The sequence below is a fragment of the Zingiber officinale genome, chromosome 8B (genome assembly GCF_018446385.1).
Source record: "Zingiber officinale cultivar Zhangliang chromosome 8B, Zo_v1.1, whole genome shotgun sequence".
In the NCBI taxonomy this organism is placed as follows: Eukaryota; Viridiplantae; Streptophyta; class Magnoliopsida; order Zingiberales; family Zingiberaceae; genus Zingiber; species Zingiber officinale.
The window spans coordinates 38,610,189-38,626,454 of record NC_056001.1 but is presented as its reverse complement, the minus strand read 5'-3'; the positions used below and the strand labels follow the sequence as shown (position 1 = coordinate 38,626,454).

General features: G+C 37.2%; 1 protein-coding gene across 1 annotated transcript; it reads right to left on the bottom strand.

The window, feature by feature from the left end:
- Positions 1 to 374: 374 nt before the first annotated feature.
- Positions 375 to 13,941, bottom strand: LOC122015080 (metal tolerance protein 2-like). The gene is made up of 12 exons (XM_042571756.1): positions 13,549 to 13,941; positions 13,358 to 13,427; positions 9,356 to 9,453; positions 8,893 to 9,044; positions 8,311 to 8,426; positions 6,545 to 6,641; positions 4,524 to 4,608; positions 3,706 to 3,768; positions 2,991 to 3,096; positions 2,350 to 2,489; positions 962 to 1,053; positions 375 to 864 (listed from the first exon to the last, which is right to left on the bottom strand). The coding sequence occupies exons 1-12, from the start codon at positions 13,876 to 13,878 to the stop codon at positions 675 to 677; spliced, it is 1,539 nt and encodes a 512-aa protein (XP_042427690.1). The 5' UTR covers positions 13,879 to 13,941; the 3' UTR covers positions 375 to 674.
- Between the last annotated feature and the right edge of the window lie 2,325 nt (positions 13,942 to 16,266).

Here is a 16,266-nt window from a genome sequence, read left to right as displayed (position 1 = left end):
TTGGACTTGTGTCAACTTGTTGGATGTTTCCTTGAGTTCAAATGAGACTTGGTTTGAGCAATTAAATTAGGTCAATTGGTTGAATTGATTCTCCAAAGCCTCATCATTTTCGGTAGTAAATACTAAGTTGAATTCTCGTATGTTTTAACTATGTCCGTAGAATCGAAATTCTTAGACTCACGCAGATTTGACACAACTTCGATAGTCACCTCAATCCTAACATTCATATTGGCATGTTGTGGTGATGCTGCCATGTTTGAGACGTGGTTGAAAGCCACAGCCCAAAACTTTATCGAGTTAAAAATTCTTCCAAATGTTTCACATGGATAAGATGGGCAGAATCATCAGTAAACAATTCGACAACTAGCAGTATGACTTCAGAAAATACAATATGTTTATTCTGTAATCAATGTAAAAGTGTATCACTGTCTTTTTGGTCAAGTAAACTTGCACGATACAAGTTTGCGGTGCCTATAAGTTCTACACAAACAGAGCTTCAGCAGAGAATTGATAGACCTGATAAACACACAACCCCTCACAGATGCTCTGATACAATTGAAATGGTGTATACAGACACAAACTTGGAAAGAAAATGTGCGGATACATCTTTATTCTTAATCATTGAGTTGTTTGTTAGCGAGGGAGCGATGGTAGCCTCAGTCACCAATACCTTCTTATGATAGACTTACATTTGACCTTGGACAGTTTGATCTTTGGGGGTCTTCTGTTTCTTTTTTCGTGACCACTGGTTCATGATGCTTTGATATTGGTCTGCCTAGTCGTAATTGGATGCTGACTTGGTTGATACTAGATGTAGCTGCCAGGATCTCCTTTTCCGCTCTCTTGGCTATATCCATCGCCTCACTTCAAGTGAAAAAATATAGAAAACTAAGACATGGTTTGATGTAAATAAGTGAGAATGTTCATCGCCTACTGTAAGGTGACAGAAAGATGGGAGTACCTAATAAGCATCTCAGCAGGCATTGAGACTAGAGCTTGAACCAATATCTTCCCTTGCAATGAGTGGAGTGTGATGTGTTCTAGGGACATTTGCTGAAAAAAAATATATCAGTGTTATGTGTCGTAAGTCGCAAATAAGAGCAAATTTAAAAAGTGAGAACAAAGGAAGTTTCCATTCTGCACTACATGTGCTGCTACATAATATTCAGTGCCAACAATAAAAAATAAATGAGTTGAATGATTTATTGTTCAAAAAGAGATTAACAGTCTGGATTGAGGAATAGACCCCTTAAGGAATCATTTGGAAAAGAACCCTAATCATCATCTGAAAGAAACCAGACACACAGTATCAATGTGTCATAGGATCTACATTCAGAAATCAACAAAATAATGCTCTAAATAAACAACAGAATGCATCACAAAATGGAGAATTAACTCACCGCCTATATTCACATTGTTAAATATTGAACCTCCTGAAATATCGGATGGGATCATCTCTTTGTCGGCATTTCCAACTTCCTTTGTCAATTAGAACCAAAATTATTTGAATTTTTACCCTTTCATGTGCAAGATGTCAGTGTTTGCTATTTTTATTCAGCAGGATTAAAATCTGAGGATATTAACACTAGGTTCAGAGTTCTACGACAAGGGCTATAAACACAGAGACAGTAATCATCTTCCACACCTGTGGAAAGCTCCCACAAGTGAAAGATTGGCTTACACATGATCATAATGAGACTTGTGATGATTTTATCTTTTTTTTCAATGTCTTGCACACCAATCAAAGGTCATAATGCTCAACAACCATAGAGCGATGACATACATATGCAAAAGTTTTGAAACATCATGTACAATTATGCAAATCTTGTGTTGACAACTATCAGCACAGAAAGATGAATGAGGAAGTAAGAAGAATGCAGAAAGAAAGAGGGAGGATAAAAACAAGATGGATAGATATGAGAAAATAGCTAAAAGCATTGAGTTAAAATATGCTAGTGTGGGCATCCAGTCAGTTAACCATCCATCTCTGTCATTACAGATAGAGCACCAAGATTATACATTTCTGAAACTTCATATACGTGATAAAAATAAAAATAAATAAATAAATAATTCTGTAAGCAGTTGAAACATACATAAACATAAAACATATACCATAAGTGTTGCTTGCATTGCCACATTAATAGTCAAATTAGTTGGATGGAAGATAAAAGAGAGAGAAGGGAAAGTAATAAAAAAAATGTACACAGATGATGGTAACCTTGTGAACATTTTCTCTCTCGATGGCATCTTGTATCCGAGTATTGGACCAAACGTGGTCACAAACAGTTACATAACAAACAAACTCTTTGCATGCGTTGTCAGATAACTCTTTAAGGAATAAATAAATACCTTAGAGAATTGCTTTGACAAAATGTCAGAAATAATGGTTTCAGCTTCTTGATGCCTGGAAAGACTGTTGGAGTCTCTGCCTTCTAAGTCCTTCAAATTCTTTCTTTCTTCCAAAATCGAGCAGTAAGAATATGATGGATCTGGAATTTTAAGCTTAAAATATCAGCAGTCTAACAAAACAATAAACAAATAGTAACAAAGGTGCAAATGATAATAAAGCAAGGTATGTGATAAAATAAATCAACATGAGAAATTACTTTTCACAAAACTCCACTATACTAACACTGAATGCTTCACACTATACTAACACTGAATGCTTCATAAAGGTCAATTTATCAAATGATTAAAACCGCTTCAGTTAATTGGATGTTTCACGGAGGCAATGGGAAGCAGTGATCATATGAGATAAAAGTTCTTCATTAGCTTCTGGTTATCAAATTGAAAGAGCTTAACCTTTGGTTGGAAAAATAACATTGAAAACTGAAGCAATTTTTGAACTTTTCTTAGGTTGATCCTCCTTAATCTTAAAAGTTTTTTAAACTTTTCTTTGGTTAGCAACTTTTTGAAGTTTAAAGAATTTTCTTAGGCTTACAGTCATAGCTTTTATACAACAAAATCACAATTAAGTCCACAACGCTCACCAATGTGAATGAAAACTTCAGCAACTTGACTATGATTTTTGTGTATCTGATGACGAACACTCTCACCAATGTCATGAGCAGCACTAACACTACAGAAAGGATCAACCTGTTAAACATCTATGAATATCACCATCTCTGGGTTTAAAAAAAAACTTTGTATAATCAATGGAGGAAATTAGTCTAAAATGACTTTCCAAATAAATAATAAAGAAAAAAATTAACCATGATTCTTGAAGTGAGTGTAATCCTATAAATTATAAGAAAAATAAAAAACAAAAAAAATGACTTGCCATGCTACAGTGTACAAAATCTCATAAACTATATAGCTTCACAAGTCAAATATATAGACCATAAAGCTTGGCAATCACATTACAAGATGTAATTTCACTATCAAGTGTCAGATGAATGGGTAAATTACGAATGCAGTCCTGAAACTTAAATAACGTGTTGTATTTATTCATGATTTTCTTGTATAGCTCTTGAAAATAAGTTTCCATTTAACTCCAGATACAACAATTGGATAATTAATTGACATTCAGTATGGTGATTAGCAAAAGAGGGAAAAAAAATATGGTGGAACTGAGATCTATGGCATGAGAAAAGCCCAAAAATTCATAACAGGAGATATCTATAAAAGCACCAGATATCCACAAAATTAAAACTTGTGTAGCTTATCTACAAGTACATGCAAAACAAGTATAGTGGTGAAAAATACCTCAATATGTACATCAAGATATAAGAATGACCCAGCCCTTCTTCCCCTTAAGCGATGGCATCCCTACAATGTTAGCAAAAGCATTTCATATAAACATAAAATGCATAACAAATAGCAAGAGATCCATATCTTAGGCCTATACGCAAACTTGCAATCTGTAGCTTCAAATGAAATCCCAACAAAGCATTTAACATAAATTCATACATGAACCCTTCCAGATGATGATGATGATGTATAGGATTAAATGCCTTTATTCAAGTATGCAGCAAAAGTTTTGCAAAGTGTCAATGTAGTTGTTCAACACATCTTCTGTTCATCTTTGAACAATAACAATTCTTTAATGTTCAATAGAGTTTGGAACTTTTGACTTTATCGTTTTAGAGGTTATGTGAACTTGGTTTGACCAATTGATACAAAATTTTACCTTAGCATGGATCAAATTTGTAGATGAATCATGTACTTCAATGTTTTTATCTACATACTAAGTTGTTTGTTGAGTTTCTTTCTCTGAAAAAGAACATGTTTACGCATACTTTCAAGATGCAGGGAAGGGTAATCTACCTTATATGCATATAACAGTAGCAACAAGAGAATGTTATAGTGGAACTAATGGGTTTGTTGATGTTATTGATGTTTTATCGTAAAGGAGTCAGGATGGGTCATATAACAAGATATGACCTGTGTGAAGCTGCTTAATTAAATCATCAAGTGAAATCTATGTAAGTGCAACACAATGAAGATAACAATGAGTATTCGAAGTTTTAAGAGAGAGTCTAGTGTTCAATTTCTGAAAGTTCGAGGAAAAAACACTAGTGTACCTTAACTCCTTCAACTTGAGTGATTGTCTGCTTGATGGGCACCAAAACAGACTGATCTACAGCAGCGTCAACTAATTCCATGAAACTAAATACAAAAACAAGAATCCCAGGAAGTCAAGCAGAGTAGTAACAAAAATATATCGTGCAACTAAATAACATTTATTTTCCTTGAAATTTTTTAAAGAATGAGAATAGAGCAATCTTATCCTATATATTTGAATACTAGCTCAGAGTTCACTAAAATAAGCATTAATTCTATGCAAAACATCTCACAGATTTTTAACAATCTCAAACTATAGTTTGACTGCAAAAATTCAAAATAAATATTTTAAAGTAATTCCTTGAATCAGAAGCCTTGGAAAATAATTCACTGTCGAGCATCATTTCTGGTTTTTTAGTTCCTAATATTATGTTGTACGATCAATGCAAGATAGTTGAACAGAAATCCAGATATAGTGCAATTTTATCACAAAGAAGGGCAAGGCTCTAATTTGGGCACGTCTTCTAAGTTCTAACAATTCTCTTTTCCTGTGCATGACCAAAGAGTTAGTAATGTACTATTCTTTTGCATACCAAATCTCAATCAATCTAGGAAGTCAAAATCACCATAGGGAATTATGCAAGAGAAAAGTCTCTTCATTGTGACAAAATCAGGTCTGATTATCATAGACCCCTGGATGCAAAATTTTGTTCTGATTCACTCAGCATGAGCAAAACTTAACATTCCACCTGTGGTGTGAAATGGAATCCAGAACTGCACTATCAAAAGTTAATCATTCCAATAGCACCATTTGATACCAATCCAGAAGTGCCCCCCAGGGCACAGCGAATTGGCAAGAGGCACAGCGGATACACTAGGCGTTGAGGGTTCAATTCTCTAGAAGCGCACTTTCGGACACCTGCGATGCTCAAAAACCTGATGTGTTGGGCCGCCGGACTATGGGCCGACTTGTTTCCAGAATTTACTTGGTGGACGATATGTGGGGCCGGACCATCTACCCTACGATTAGTCGGGTTGTAAGATCTGGATACCTAGTATATAAAAAAAAATGTATCGCTCGCACAAAGAGATACAAGCTTTCATTAAGGCTCACTCGAGTTAGGCTGACAAGGAGTAAGAGTGCAAAGGGCATCGATGTATGGATCCCAATTTGGCATGACAGTTCCATGAAAATGAGGGGCAGAACTCATTACGACAGCACATATCAGCATATTCCATGGTAGAGGTGTACCACAGTGAAGCTTGAGAGTTGGCTGGCCCTCGCTACAAAGCTTGGAACGGGATGCACAATGAGGTTTCTTGAAGATGAAGATGCCTGTTATATTTTGGAGTCTCCAGGTAAAGGTTAATAGGAATCAGGTAATGCTTTCGCGCCTAAGGTGTTAGTGAGAGAGGGAAGAGATCAAAGTTTTGAGCCCAATGAGGACAATTTCACCCACTGCGTGCAAGTGTATATAATAGTATAATATTAATAAATTATATAATCAACCAAATTTCTAATACCATTGCCTAAACTAACCATTTCACACTCCTATCGTGATCACATATCTGTTGTAATGTTCATGTCAAATTAACCGTAAAGGCAGCTAAGTCTGAAACTAACTTCGGATTCTATTCCCACTAGTTGCAGGCTGAAGCCAATTTCAACATTCTCCAAAGCTCTCCTAATTTTTTTTTCTTCTCTTACCAACTTAGATAGCTCTGGCTATGTCTCCAAATCCTACTATCTTCGTCCAACTTTAATCATCTACAAAGGTTTTCTAATTGAGTTCTTTCATTATTTTTTGAAGGTTAAACAAATATTCTAAAATGAAGCTGAAAACAGCAATGAACAATGAATAGGAGGGGACAACCAAAATCATATGAATTATATTTTAGGAAAGAGAGAGAGTATAATCAAACACCATCAATTGCTAAAATCAAAATGCTATGCACCTAAAAAATGGAGGCAATGCAAAGACAAATATTTGATAATATAAATACTTATATTAGCATGAAAGAAAGACAAAATATTGATTACCTTTGGTAACCGGTATTAAATCCAACTTTCAATATCATGCCAGATACAAGAAGGCCAGCTGCTGGATCTAGGAAAGGTAGCCCCAATATAGTACCACCTGTACAGAAGACCACACCAAGTTTGAGATGCGTTAGTATGAAAAAGCATTAAGTATCCCAATTTCAAAAGGAAGTCATATGAATTAGCCAAGGGATTCATCATTACTTTAGTGTTAGACATGTTCAACTGAACCATATGAACCATGTTTTAACAAGTATATTATGAACGTGAAGAAGGAAATCCAAGTTCACCTTCAACTTGTAAATATCAAGTCTTGTGATGAAATTTTCTCAATTCTCAATCATTATACTTCGGACTAAAATGAACAAAGTTACTTAGCTCAATGTCCCATTTTCCACGTAGAAGACAGAATAGCTCATTTTTCACAAGTGCAAGGAGATTTAGAGAACCTAGAGTTTCAAACAGTTGCATAGACACAAACAACCACATGCAAATGCAAGAAAATTTCAAGGATTGCATACTCTCAACTTACCATCTTTTGCAACTGCAGAGTTGTTTTATTATAAGCTCTTTCTCCTGGCTATATAGTTCAGTTTTTTACAACAGCTTTTCTTCAGTTTTGTTAGTCAATTTGAAACTTAAACAGAACATCGTGGAAGTTTGAACCTATACATCAGAGTAAAGTATATAAATGAAATTAATCCATCTAATAGGAGTTGAATTGTAAATCATCATTGAATGTCCTGCAGCTTTCAGTCCTCTAATATCTTTGCTTGCTAAGACAAAATTGTGTTTCAATACAAGTTAATGTCAACTTTCTACATGCTCAAGCAACTAAACTAACACATTACAAACAACACATGATGATAAAAGTCATTTAATTTGCCCAAACAGAGAAAACAAAAAATATGTATACCAGCAAAAACAACAACAACCACCAAGCCTTACCCACATAGTGGGGAATACAAGCAAAACAAAAGTTCATAAAATCGGGTAGTCAAGTTCTGCAACATATTGATCAAGCTAGATAACACAAACTGGTCTCACCACTCACATGCAGATTAGGCTCAACTCTGAAAGAAATAAGGCCACTTTCAACTATCAATGGCTACTTAGAGAATCACTATCAGTTAGTTGGCTCCCGATGGTCAGTACAGATTAAAAATGAACAATATTCTTCCTCTATAATGTTCATATATTCTTCTACATTCTCATGACTGGCCTCAACCAAAAATATGATTGTGAAGATTACGTCAAAAATTGAATTGGACAATTGGGAGATTGCATCAGATAAATCAACTTGCCTAGACAAAATCAGTCAAAAACGTAATTGCAAGACATTAAAAAGAACTAACATAGAATAGACGAAGAATAACTGAACAAGCCAAAAATCGATGTCATGACTAGAGTTCTAATATCATCTTAAAAGGTTGAGCAACTATCACAAAAGTTTAAGCTATCAAAGTAAAAAAAAAATAAGGTTTAGATATTTCTATATGGTTTAATCAACAGTATAGGAACATGCTAGATATTTCTCCACATCTTACAGAACTACATCTGAGATTTGTTCAAACTGGCAACAAGCACAACGTATGCAGTAACATTGACTGTATCTGTAAAAAAAATTACTGCTAATGAAACTTACATTTATCAGAATATAGAAACAAAGTAATTGATTAATAAGGACCAAAGGAAGAACAATTTTGGTCCTATTTCAATTGGATTCACACATTTTCTATATAAAAACAATCTCAGAAAAATCTCACCAACACCAATAAGTGCAACAATCGATGACACAGCATCAGAACGGTGGTGCCATGCGTTTGCCTTTAACAATTCACTTCCTTCCTTTTCCCCAGCTCTTTTAGTCACCCAATATAGTCTATTGTTGCCAAGAGAACAGGGTTTCTGGTAAGAATATGCTTGAAACTTATATAAATTTTACAGATTTTACACATTGCAGGAATCCATATGTTCACAAAACCACTATGAAATACACGTCCAGGTAAAGTTATTCCTAGTTACTGGTGGCTAAGAAAAATATACAAAAGACTGAACATAAGACCAATAGAACTTTCAGTTTGTCTCCTTCAAAGACATATTATTCATCAGTAATCAACAAAAATTCACAAATAATTGCTAAATAATACCAAGAATAGGTAATTATATTCCTAGGGCCCAATATAAGCCATACTCCAGCAGATAAATGGTTTACTAAGCCATCAATAACAGCGAAGTATTAAATGAACGCGTTCATCCTCTCAAATCCTAAGTACCAGTTAATTATTTATTGTTATGCCTTCCTATTTATCTCTAAACAACTATATTCCTTAAGTTACAGGACATACCCTTCCTTGACAAAGATAGATATACTTGTCATACTCAAAGCTAAGACTGGGTGATCCAAGTCTACTCCATGATAATGGCCCCCTCTACCATGATTATGATGGTCAACATTCGGAGAGAAAGAGGTCATATCTGGAGTTGATGTCAGAAGACCCTGAAAATGCAAGGCAAAAACTATATGAGCAAACAATGTGGCAAGTGACTGGATCTAGAATACAATAACAGCAACATGTCATGTTAACCAGAACTATTTGAACTCAACTACACAGATTTTGTCCCTCCATTGAATGAGGATGAAAAGTAAATGTGATTTCTCAGTTACAGAAACACAGACCAATAAAGAAAATCAAAAGCTAGTATTCATAAAAGCTTAGCAGGCATGCCATCATCAAACTGTTTTATTCTCATTGATGATGCATATGAACTTGTATATGTGAGAATGATGGAAAGGTAAATAGAAGATACCAGCAGAACATCAAGGGAATGCCAAGCAATCCCCCCTGCAGTAACCAATAACATACTGGAAATACCAAGAGCTCCCAGAGTCTCAAACTTTCCATGTCCTAGGGAAAAGGAAAAAAATTAAAAGATAAGACAAATGGCAAAATAAAATAAAAAGTTGTAAGTGGATTTGTCCCTTTAAAACCGGACATAAAGCCTCCTTTCATCTAGCCCAAGTAGTTTTCTCAAAAAAAAAAAAAAGAATTGTTTCTTGTTTGAAAAATCATGAGGGCCAACGATTCATTCTTCTATTTGTTCTTTCATTTTGAGTGCCTATTTATTTTCTATTGATCTTGATCACAAGTCAAAACATAATTAGAGAACTTATGTATTTTGAGCTTATATTATATTTGATTAAAATCAATTTTGTAATATTACACACACGCACATACATGCATCACATTCTTGCCAAGAAATTCAACTTCTTCAAATACATCAAACCAAATAAACATAGGATAGAACCTTTGCTAGTTAAGAAATGGCAAAAATAATGAAGCAACTATACATCACCACATGACAATGTGAAAACCCTAAGATAAACATTTTTTTGGATGGGGTTATTAATCAAATGAAATCTGGAAATAACTAACTTCTCCTTAATTTTCATGAATGATGCTCTTGAGCTGTACATGTTCATGAACAAAGCTTATGACTTGTAGGCTATGTTTGACTTATGTAATACAATATACTACATATACGACGTTCTTTATTAAATTTAATATATTGAATTTTTACATTCAGTTTGTCAATTGATAAAGAACTTCTTAAAATTAAATACACATGTTATGCAGATAAAATATATACCCCATACTTTATTGCTCGCTTAGATTAGAGTGTCCTTATATACAGGACATCAAATGAAAACAATATCTTTACAAATTTATGTAACTTGTTTTTTTGGATTTTCCATTAAGCTTAACAACAAGCAAAAGGATATACAGCTGCATACCCAATCATTATTAAGAAATTACTAACTTTCCTTGCACTAGTGGAAATATAAATCAAATTATTGTTAACACTTATAGAGAAAAATAAACCTAAAATGAATAAACAAACTAGGTTTTTGATACTTTAAAAAAAAAAAGGCAGCTAGATGCACGAAGCTCCTGCCAATGCGGGATCCCAAAGAAGGGTCTATTGTACGCAGTCTTACCCTGCTTTGCAAGAGATTGTTTCCTTGAGTTTTTGATACTTAAAAACATGGAAAATATGTGATACCTAGTAAAGAATTTCAAATTTTGATAATGTAAATAATAGTAGTACCCAAACTTACAGGTAGTGTCTAGCATGTCAAATTATGAATAAAAGTAAATACCATTTTTTGGCTTGAGTTAATTTTATGCCTAATGGTTGTGGTTGAATGTTCGTCAAATTAGAACTAGTTTTTTTTATAAGCAAGCATAAACACATCATTAAGCCTGGTTGAACTTGAACTCAGCAAGGTGAACATTTTAATATACAAAATAATGTGGTACCCCCATGATAGCGGCCCCCTCATGACTACCCCACACCATTGAGAGGAGTTCAACAGAACCCAAATTGGCAAATGCATGGACGGGGTCCGTAGAGGTGATGAAATCCCCTGTTGAGTTTCGACCCCCTGACCACTATAGTTATTATCTCATACACTTACCAACTAAGTCAGCACGGGCCAACTTTTTAATATACAAGCTTGAACATGGTCTAGCTTGACTCAAAATGGCTCATTTATAACCTGATGCAGAGGTAAATAAGGTCCATGTGATGAGCCCTTGACTAGTCAATAGAGAGTCCGAGTGGTATGCTCCATAACTTGGTCAACACAGGGGTTATGTGGCAGTATCCGCCCTTCTAAGTCAGTCCGACTTCCAAGCCGATTCGACTTGTCGAGCCATCGAGTTGATTCAACCGGGCACAAGAAGACATGGGGCATAATCCCCACTCCCCCGTGATCTATTCTCCACCTCTCCATGATCTCTATGGGTACATCACCTTTATAAAGGGCCTGGTACATGCTCCGCAGAGGGGGGCTCTCTCTCTCACTCTACCTCTACCTCTCATATTTACTTTGTTTTTTTTTATCAACCTCCTCCGGGTTGGCCCTGGGACGGGTTGGCGGGGGCGCGGGGGGCGAGCGTATTCGCCTTTTGCCACCAATTTGTTTCTTTTTATCAAAACACCATGACTTAGACATCAAAGTGGTTTGGATGGGTAACTCTTGGCGAGCCCTTTGATGTTTGTTACTATCCGCAAATTCAACTATGCTTCGCCACGCCATAAGAAGAAAGCTTCGATGTCATCGTTCTTGGTTGCTTTGTGGATTTCTGCCGCCGTGGCAACGTGGCAAGATTTCTACATTGCAATATTATTTGATCTTGGACCAGATCATAACCCTATTTCTAGTGCCTAGTAATCACATTTTTTTCATACTTGGACTAGCTCATGAGCTTGAGTCTATGCACCAAAACAAAGGTGAGACTGGTTTGACAACTTAGTGTAAATGAAAATGCCCTTTCCTGCTGCCTTTTATCCTCACTGGAAATGGATTTCCTCATCTTCATTTTTGCCAAGACGCATTTTCCTACTAAGATGTATCTTATAGTAGTTAATGTGTGTTAATAACTTAGCCTTTCTAAGAGGTGATAAATAGTGCAGTGTGGAAATTCTAACCTCAAACTCGAGTAGTAAAGTATGAAGGTATCCCCTTCTGTAAAAATAATGAATGTAATGAAAATAAACAGCTCTAGAAACATGTTCATGAGCTAAAGACAATAATTTATTATACTTGAAGTTGAAAACTTGAGCCAGTCACATGGTGCAGAGCTATGCTAAATTTGATGATTTAAAGTGTAATGAACTAGTATCTTAGACACACAAACACATAGTATGAGTTGATATTGGTATATGAGAGAGGAGGAAGCATATGGGTACAACAAGGAGATAAAAGAAGGAAAAACATAAAATAGAGAGGAAAGTGAAAGGCATAAAGAATAAACAGAAGAGTCAAAAGAACATGTAGCAGAAAGAAATGGTTTACAAAAAACTAGAGGATTCAATTTTTTTTCATGATGAACGAGATATTGTTGGTAGCTACATGCTTTGTAGAATCACCTTCAACCAAAGGTCCAAAAATGTATGGCTTTATCAATGCTCCTCACAAAATTGTAAAATCACATTGAAGAGGTTAGACAATAGATTCACGGCTAAAAGAATGATGAGTTAACCAAGATAAATGCTAGCATCAGAGCGTGATCCAAATTTGATTCTTTTTAGAAGAAGAGATAGTCATGTTAGAATTATTTCAAGAAACTTTTAGATAACAGTTACATCAGTGTTCTCTAAAACAAAACCAATATTTCATTGTAGTAGCTAATCACAATGCTAGAACTTCCACCTTATGTTACTTGAACTTGGTATGAGTATGTGATGTGAGTATGAACCAAGTGCACAACATGGCAGTTTTAGAAATGTGCATGTGATCAATACGAATGTCAGGTGTTGACTCAGGCATAGCAGAGTGTCATTATCTAACACAGATATGGAGGAGAAATAAGAATCCATTTGTTATAGCTTCTACCAAATTTAAGGTGATTCTTCAATAGTATGTACACTACATGTATGGTCATAAACAACGGTAAACGCAATTTTCAAGTAGGTAATTGTTTGACTTTTCAAGAAAATAAATCCAACGGTTACCTTTTTGGAAACTAAATCTACTAATAGCTTGCATGTCCACGTCTCTTAGTTAACCTCAAATACTTTTACTAAATTCCATGAAAAACCATATAAAATGTAAGATGAAGTAGGTTAGGATACTAATACATGCAACTCAAAATCATAACAAAAAATGAAGAGACAAGATCTCTGAAGATAAATTATATGGATGAACGAAGTCAACTTGGAAAAATTAAAATGAAACAGATTTTCAAAGCCCAAACGAATAGAAGTGCATATCAAACAACGCCTATACGGAGAAAAAAGACTAACCATAAGGGTGGTCATCGTCCTTGGGGGCCATTGCTGCTCTATACGACCACCAAGCTACACCACTAAGGACCTACAACATCCCACTAAAGCTTCAATCTACGCATAGAGTTTCGTAAACAATTGAGCAAAAACAACCGATTCCACTCAAATAAGACAGGAAAAGTAGAGAATTCCGAGAACTATCAAAGTACAATGTCGGAAACGGAATGGGCAGCGTCGGCGATGATGGCGGTGCTGCCAGTGAGGTAACCGGTGAGGCCTTTTCCGACGGAGAGGGCGACGTCAGACGCGAGTCCCAGCCGGAATGTTCCCTCGGAGCCCTTACGATCGCTATGATGGTGGTGGTGAGAGTGGCCTGCGCCATGCCACCTTAGGGCGGTGAACAAGTGGTTCCCTTTCTCCACTGCCGATGGAGAGGATGCGGATAGAATCTCCGAAGGCTGATCGATCCGTGGGAACCGGTGGCGATACAGGCGGCGAGACCGGCGGATGGTGGCCAGATTAGACCACCGGAAACCCATACTTTTTTTTTTTTTTTTGGAGTTCTACTTGCCTTCCACGGCCTTGGCATCTGCTTCTCGCTCACAAATTGGCTTAATTGCATTTACATCCCTGTAAATTGGTAAAAATAAAGAACGCCTCTTATTTTTAGCATCAACAAAAAAACATCCTTATTTGAAAAAAAAAATCAAAAACAGCGCTTTATAATAGGCCAAAATGTTGGTTACATGGTGATTGCCCCCATCATCATACTACATTGGCTCATACCAAGTGTCAACATGCATCGCTTGTACTTTGCCCATGGCTCTATTGAATTAGTTCATACCAAGTGTCAGTCTGCACGTCTTGTGTTTGACCATGATTCGAATTCTTTGGCACCACGAACAAGTCCGTTTGTCTACCCAATGTTCGCCCAATGACTCCACTTCTTTAACACCATAGACAAGTTCATCTGTCTGCCCAGTGTTCGCTACAATGGCTCTGCTTCTTTGGCACCACGGATAAGTCCATCTGTCTGCCTAGTGTTCGCCACAATCCAAGTCTTTGCTTTTGCTTGACTTGGGTTAGGTAGCCCTGCATGCTGTCACACCTTTGTTGTTGCTTGGCATGCCCAGTACACATGCCTTTCTCGCATGATTACCAATTCTGCCCTTACATGTCTAGCGTCTTGGATAGCAACTCGCGTACTGTCACAAGTCTCCACTGTTTGGCATGCCTTGCGCACATGCCATGCTCGGAAGATTGCCAAATCTGCCTTGTGCATGACTTGAGCTTGGGCAACACCCCGCACACTACTGTATCCCTACTTTGGTGTGCCTCGTGCACAAGCCACGTCTAGATCATTGTTGAGTCTTTCTTCTGCATGACTTGAGCTTAGACAGCCCCACGATGTTGCTTTGTTGCTTGGCATGCCTTGCACACATACCAAGCCTGCTAGATTGCTAAATCTACCTCTTATAGACTTGGGCTTGGGCAATGCCTTACGCACTGTCAAAATCCTTCATCATTGCTTAGCATGTCTTGCGCACATGTCTAGCTCGAATGTATGCCAAGTATGCTTCATACACACTTGGTCCTTGGGCAACGCCCCACGCCGTTGTATCGTTGTTTTTCATGTCTTGCACACATGTCACGGTCGCTGATTTGTCAAGTTTGCCTCCTGTAGACTTGGACTTGGACAGCCCCACGCTGTCACTCCGCTTGGCATACCTTGTGTGTATGCCATGCCTCAGACATTTGTCAAGTCTGCCTCCTGCAAGACTTGGTCTTAGACAACCCTTGTGCACTGTCCAAAGTCTTCGCTGCTTAACATGTTGCGTGTCTTGCACACATGCCTAATAGGCTGGATCAAAGGAGCAGCACCCAATCCTCATGTCCAACCGAGCCACCAAGTTAGGGAGCTAACAAACCACCCCCACTAGAAGATTTCAATGCCCTCATCGAACACTTCCGTATGCAAGCCTCTTGCTCCAACACAGTTCCCATGACCTTGCTAGTAGACTCTTCATAAACCTCTACGTTTCCTTTATTCCCGTTAGCATCAATACCAATAATTGAAGTCAACAACGGTAAAGAATTAATAAGAGAAACTGTTGGAGCAATCTAGATACCCTAGGTTTTGATGTTTGGGCAAAGGTTTAAGTTAGGTTTATTGTTGTATTTGATATGCATTGTGAGTGTGCAGGATACAGGTATAACAAGGAAAGTCCAAGGGTGATCTTGGCAGAGGAAAGTCCAAGGATGAGTTTTGGCGGTGTAAGTCCAAGCATGTAGTCTTGGCAACATAAGTCCAAGTGTGACTTGGCAATGGATGAAGTCCCAGAGGCGCTACCTCTTGGCAAAGGAAGACCCGACAACAATAACAATGCCGATGGAAGCTCCAGAAGGCAAGACGTGAAGGATGGGGAAACATCCGAGGGACGCAAGGCTGATGGAGGATGCTAGAAGGTTAGGTCTAGGTTGGTCGGGTGAGGACGAGTGTTGAGTGAATGTACTCGGGAGTTAAATCCTAGGATTAGGGTTCTACTGTAGTGTTACTGTAGCAGTCAACTGATGTTTTCATCAGTCGACTGTGAACGAACAGAATACTTCTGTTCGTTCGGTTAGTGTGGAGCAGTCGAGTGATGGAAGTATCAGTCAACTGGTATCTAGCCGTTGGGTTGTAACGGTCAAATCTCCACAGAGGTCAGTCGACTGATGGTTTTGGCAGTCGACTAGTAGGCGGAGTTTTCCAACTCGTGACCTATATAGCCAATCATTGTAAGCTTGGTTAATGTTGACGAAATAGAGGTGGTTAACTCCTATTAGTAGTCTACCTGTGCCTTAACGTCCCAAGTGTTTTTGTGAGAGTTGTGGTGAGGTTTCTCCACCCACAAGGAGCTACGTGAGATAGCTGGAGTTTATCGGGG